The sequence below is a fragment of the Coregonus lavaretus genome (genome assembly GCF_964263955.1).
Source record: "Coregonus lavaretus genome assembly, chromosome: 18".
Taxonomy (NCBI): Eukaryota; Metazoa; Chordata; class Actinopteri; order Salmoniformes; family Salmonidae; genus Coregonus; species Coregonus lavaretus.
Window position 1 is genome coordinate 20,258,186 of NC_140005.1, and position 6,047 is coordinate 20,264,232.

The 6,047-nt window shown below is 45.3% G+C and overlaps 1 protein-coding gene across 3 annotated transcripts; it reads right to left on the reverse strand.

The window, feature by feature from the left end:
- Positions 1-947: 947 nt before the first annotated feature.
- On the reverse strand, positions 948-2,329 carry LOC311145493 (uncharacterized protein). Of its 3 annotated transcripts, XM_084181745.1 has the most exons (5): positions 2,125-2,143; positions 1,920-1,970; positions 1,664-1,674; positions 1,551-1,577; positions 948-1,161 (listed from the first exon to the last, which is right to left on the reverse strand). In XM_084181745.1, the coding sequence occupies exons 2-5, from the start codon at positions 1,930-1,932 to the stop codon at positions 970-972; spliced, it is 243 nt and encodes an 80-aa protein (XP_084037871.1). In that variant the 5' UTR covers positions 1,933-1,970; positions 2,125-2,143; the 3' UTR covers positions 948-969. The 3 variants fall into 3 exon arrangements, with proteins under 3 accessions (XP_084037871.1, XP_084037873.1, XP_084037872.1); XM_084181747.1 differs by lacking the exon at positions 1,664-1,674 and having other exon boundaries at positions 1,916-1,970; positions 2,125-2,329; XM_084181746.1 differs by lacking the exon at positions 2,125-2,143 and having other exon boundaries at positions 1,920-1,992.
- Between the last annotated feature and the right edge of the window lie 3,718 nt (positions 2,330-6,047).

A 6,047-nucleotide genomic window follows, 5' to 3' on the forward strand; every position in this document is an offset into this window, starting at 1 on the left:
ACAAAAAATTGTGCATCACTCTGGTATTGGCACGTGCGCTCTAGACAACAGTTTGCAGATACAGTGTGGGTATAGCGTACATGATGACATTATTATGAACAAAAGAGCGAGATTATTTTAATTTGTCAAACGGCAGCCATGCATCGATCATCATCTCACCAGAATAAGACCCTCGATATTTATTGGAAAGGGGCATCAAGCTCATCACTTTGCACTTTCACCACCTTGTGAAGTTCATAATTTATTTAATTGTGGTAGCCTAATAAACTGTCTGTCTTCCGGAGTCGTAGTGGGAGGACCACGCAACATGTCATCACGTGACAGTCGTGACTCCCAGTTTACTTCAATATATTATATCAATATTTGGGCATACAAGCGTTTCCACCGCCATTTCTCGCATAATACATTTTACCGAAACAAAAAGATCCCACCTTGTATTTTGTTTTGTCGACATTTGGAAAGTTTACCAAGATTTGCTTTCCATCATGCCTGTTGCGAAAAAAAAATTATCCGACAAGTAGGCCTACTTTTACTCGCGTTAAAAGGTTGGATGGAAACGTACCTTTTTTTTTTTTTTTTTATGTTGTGTGGACGCTCACATGGAAATGATTGATAACAATGGTTAAACATACTGGATCATTGTGCCGGGTTTATTACTACCCTGTTGGTTAATGTTCTGTATGCGAGTAAAAGGATAAGGGTGGTGTTTGATCTGGTGGTCTAGCATAGGCTACACAGGAATGGTGTACTATGGTAGTATCTCGACGCCTCTGACATATGGTGAAATGTAAAAAATGTAACTTGTAAAATGTTCATTGCATTGCATGATTATTAGCTTGAAGTGTTACAATGGTGTGGCTGTTTTATAAGTAGGTTTTATTATAGATTTGTAAACTTTAATAAATCGCTCAACATTTTTTAAATAATTACAGTGATGACAACAGATGCAAAGGTTGTATGATTCAATCTTTAATGTCCGCCACGACCTCCCTTTCCTCCGTGGTCTCCTCCTTTTCCTCCGTGGTCTCCTCCTTTTCCTCCGTGGTCTCCTCCTTTTCCTCCGTGGTCTCCTGCTTTTCCTTTATGGTCGCCTCCATGATCTCCTCCATGCTCGCCTCCTTTTCCATGCGCATGGCCTTTTCCACCTTTTCCCTTCTTTCCCTGGAAATGACAAAAATAACATTACTCACCTATTGGTTTCGGAAAACCTTTCCTTTATGAATGGAAATGTCTTCCCTTCAATTGTGTCAACCATTACACCCATTACCTTGGCATGTGAAAATCTACATTCCATTTTTTTTTTGTGTGGAGGGGTTTCCGAAACGATATGAATGTTAACACGTTACAATGTGTATTAACTATTATTTTGTAAGCCTCCTAACTCTCCTTTGCCCTCCTCCGGAGCCCTGTGAAACATAGACAGTATTCTGTTTACATCCCCCCAGGACAACACTAAGATATAGCAAGCTAGAAAATGGTTTTGTTCTTTACTTCGCTTGATTTGCTAAAGTGATTTAAGCAGTGATAGACAAATAATGCGGATAACTTACGTCATCAGACCCAGCGGCGGGCTCCACCTGCAACAACAACACATTATGTCTCACACATAGCACACAAGTCTGAAGGCATTTTCTGTATTTTAAAAGTAAGTTAACTGACTTACCGGTGTCTTTGCTGTGGATAAAAAGTAAGGAATATTTTGAAGTTATTCAAATAATAGAGGAATGCATTGTCATTGTTTCCCAGTAAGCGTTGAGAAAGCCAGTATAGGCCATACTAGTCTATTCACTCCTTGAAATCGTCAATGCAATATATTCTCAATTTCAGGGTTGAATTGGGAAACTACATAATAACTACATAATAATTAAAACCCCAGTGCACATAATACAGTACATTAAGTGAACAATTTCAACACTTACCTGGATCACTCATTTTTACTTTCTCAGACAAGGGTTGGCACTGAAAATAGACTGTTGGACAAATTAATAGTATATATCCCAAATAATCAGTATATCAAATTATAATCCGGTATTTTCTTATCCTTGTAAATATCACCGTTAGGTTCGGCATATAAACAAGAATTGCATAAGAACACATCCATTTACACATTAAAGCAAGCCTCACCTGGTACTGGAAGTTGAAGGACTGTACATAAACTGTATTTCCAGTCTATTTATAAGAGCGTAGAGTATGTAAAAGCCACACCCAGTCCTTTGGATTACAGGTGGAAAGGCGTTTGTTGTCGGACAGGTAAAGTAGGGCGGAGAAATTAGACGATGGGTGACAATGAGTGAATGTTTGAGGGTAACACCCCAAATATTGGCATGGTAATGATACTCACAGTTAATAACGAGGCGGTTAAAAACAAAGACAAAACAAGGACATCATAATTATGTCAAACCTGAAGATTGATGATGAATGAAGCAATCTACCCAGCTTTGTTTCATAGAGCTTGGTGAGAGTGTAGTTTTCCTATGGTTATTTTCCATACCACCTTCCCACAATTTTCTGGGAATGGTGCAGGATAGCTGTTTGACTTTGGAACATTCTTAGCACATTTAAGGAACTTGACAAACAACGTTATTTTCTCGATACACTACATGTCCAAAAGTATGTGGACACCCCTTCAAATTAGTGGATTCGGCTATTTCAGCTACACCCGTCGCTGACAGGTGTATAAAATCGAGCACACAGCCATGCAATCTCCATAGACATTAGCAGTAGAATGGCCCGTACTGAAGAGCTCAGTGACTTTCAATGTGGCACCTTCATAGGATGCCACCTTTCCAACAAGTCAGTTTGTCAAATTTCTGCCCTGCTAGAGCTGCCCCGGTCAACTGTAAGTGCTGTTATTGTGTAGTGGAAACGTCTAGGAGCAACAACAGCTCAGCTGCAAAGTGGTAGGCCACACAAGCTCACAGAACGGGTTCAGGCTCCTTAGTTCCAGTGAAGGGAAATCTTAACTCTACAGCGTACAAATACATTCTAGACGATTCTGTTCTTCCAACTTTGTGTCAACAGTTTGGGGAAGCCCCTTTCCTGTTTCAGGATGACAATGCCCCCGTGCACAAAGTGAGGTCCATACAGAAATGGTTTGTCGAGATCGGTGTGGAAGAACTTGACTGGCCTGCACAGAGCCCTCACCTCAACCCCATCGAACACCTTTGGGATGAATTGGAACGCCGGCTGCGAGCCAGGCCTAATCGCCCAACATCAGTGCCCGACCTCACTAATTATCTTGTGGCTGAATGGAAGCAAGTCCCTGCAGCAATGTTCCAACATGTAATGTAAAGCCTTCCCAGAAGAGTGGAGGCTGTTATAGCAGCAAAGGGGGGACCAACTCCATATTAATGCCCAGGATTTTGGAATGAGATGTTCGACGAACAGCTGTCCACATACTTTTGGTGATGTAGTGTATTTTAAAGCAGATTTAAGTCAAAACAGTAACTAGGCCACTCAGGAACATTCACTGTCTTCTCGGTAAGCAACTGCAGTGTAGATTTGGCCTTTTGTTTTTGGTTATTGTCCTGCTGAAAGGTTAATTTGTCTCCCAGTGTCTGGTTGAAAGCAGACTGCTCCAGGTTTTCCTCTAGGATTTTGCCTATGGTTAATTCCATTCTGTTTCTTTTTATCCTAAAAAACTCCCTAGTCCTTGCCGATGCCAAGCATACCCATAACATGATGCAGCCACCACCATGCTTAAAAATATGGAGAGTAGTACTCAGTGATGTGTTGTGTTGGATTTGCCCCAAACATAACACTTTGTATTGAGGACAAAAAGTTCATTCCTTTGGCACGTTTCTGCAGCATTACTTGTTTAGTGCCTTGTTGCAAACAGGATGCATGTTTTTGGAATATTTTTTATTCGGTACAGGCTTCCTTTTCATTTAGGTTAGTATTGTGGAGTAACTACAATGTTTCTGATCCCTCCTCAGTTTTCTCCTATCACAGCCGTTAAACTCTGTTAATGTTTTAAAATCACCATTGGCCTCAAATCCTAGAGTGGTTTCCTTCCTCTGCTGGCAAGTCAGTTAGGAAGGACGACCGTATCTTTGTAGTGACTGGGTGTATTGATACACCATCTAAAGTCTAATGAATAACTTTACCATGCTCAAAGGGATATTCAGTGTCTGGCTATTTTTTACCCATCTACCAATGGTTGCCCTTCTTTGCACGGCATTGGAGAAGCCCCCTGGTCTTTGGTTGAATCTGTGCTTGAAATACACTACTCGACTGAGGGACCTTACAGATAATTGTGTGGGGTACAGAGATGGGGTAGTCATTCACAAATTATGTTAACCCATATTATTGCACATAGAGTGAGTCCATGCAGCTTATATGATTTGTTAAGTGTCAGAGTTCGGATGTGGATGCAGTGGTGGAGTCAAGCGCAGGACAAGGAGGTTCAATCCAAAATGTCTTTACTCAATAAAGCACAGGGAAAACAAAGGCCTCAAAAACAAAGGAGGCGAACGATTACGCACACACGCGTAAACACTAAACATACACGAGACACCGAACGGACAAGCGGACAATTACACACAACTGCAAACAAACCAAAAGGGAAACTTATAGGTGACATAATCAATACTCAATACGAAACAGGTGCACACACAAGACTAGACCAAACAACTATCGAAAACATCCAACGGTGGCAGCTAGTACTCCGGGGATGACGAACGCCGAAGCCTGCCCGAGCCAGGAGGAGGAGCAGCCTCGGCAGAATCCGTGACAGTACCCCCCCCTGCCGACCCCGGCCTCGGGGACGGCCAGGAGGACGTGGAGCAGGGCGCGTAGGATGACTACGATGGAACTCCGTCAGGAGGGATGGATCTAGAATGTCCCTCCTAGGCACCCAGCACCGATCCTCCGGACCATACCCCTCCCACTCCACGAGATATTGTAGACCCCCCATCCGACGTCTCGAATCCATGATGGACCGGACTGAGTACGCCGGGGCCCCCTCGATGTCCAGTGGGGGCGGAGGGGTCTCTCTTATCTCACTCTCCTGGAGTGGACCAGCTACCACCGGCCTGAGGAGAGACACATGGAATGAGGGGTTAATGCGATAGTTATTAGGCAGTTGCAACCTGTAACACACCTCATTCAATCTCCTCAGGACTTTAAATGGCCCTACAAACCGCAGACCAAGCTTCCGGCAGGGCAGGCGAAGGGGCAGGTTTCGAGTCGAGAGCCAGACTCGATCTCCCGGGGCGTAGACTGGGCCCTCACTGTGGTGGAGGTCGGCGCTCGCCTTCTGCCTGCGGATGGCCCGCTGCAGATGGACGTGGGCAGCGTTCCACGTCTCCTCCGAGCGCCGAAACCACTCATCCACCGCAGGAGCCTCGATCTGGCTCTGATGCCATGGTGCCAGAACCGGCTGATAACCCAACACACACTGAAAAGGGGTCAGGTTAGTAGAGGAGTGGCGGAGAGAGTTCTGAGCCATCTCTGCACAGGGGATATACCCCGACCACTCCTCCGGCCGGCCCTGGCAATAGGATCTCAGAAACCTACCCACATCCTGGTTTACTCTCTCCACCTGCCCATTACTCTCCGGGTGGCAACCCGAGGTAAGGCTAACCGAGACCCCCAAGCGTTCCATGAACGCCCTCCAGACTCTAGAGGTGAACTGGGGACCCCGATCAGACACTATATCCTCGGGAACCCCGTAGTGCCGGAAGACGTGAGTGAACAAAGCCTCAGCGGTCTGTAGGGCAGTAGGGAGACCCGGCATAGGAATGAGACGACATGCCTTAGAGAACCGATCCACAACGACCAGAATAGTGGTGTTCCCCTGGGAGGGGGGAAGGTCCGTGACAAAGTCCACCGAGAGGTGAGACCACGGCCGTTGTGGAATGGGCAGGGGTTGTAACTTCCCTCTGGGCAGGTGTCTAGGCGCCTTACACTGGGCGCACACTGAGCAGGAGGAGACATAAACCCTCACGTCCTTAGCCAATGTTGGCCACCAGTATTTAACACTAAGGCAGTGCACTGTCCGGCCGATACCTGGATGTCCAGAGGAGGGGGACGTATGAGCCCAATAA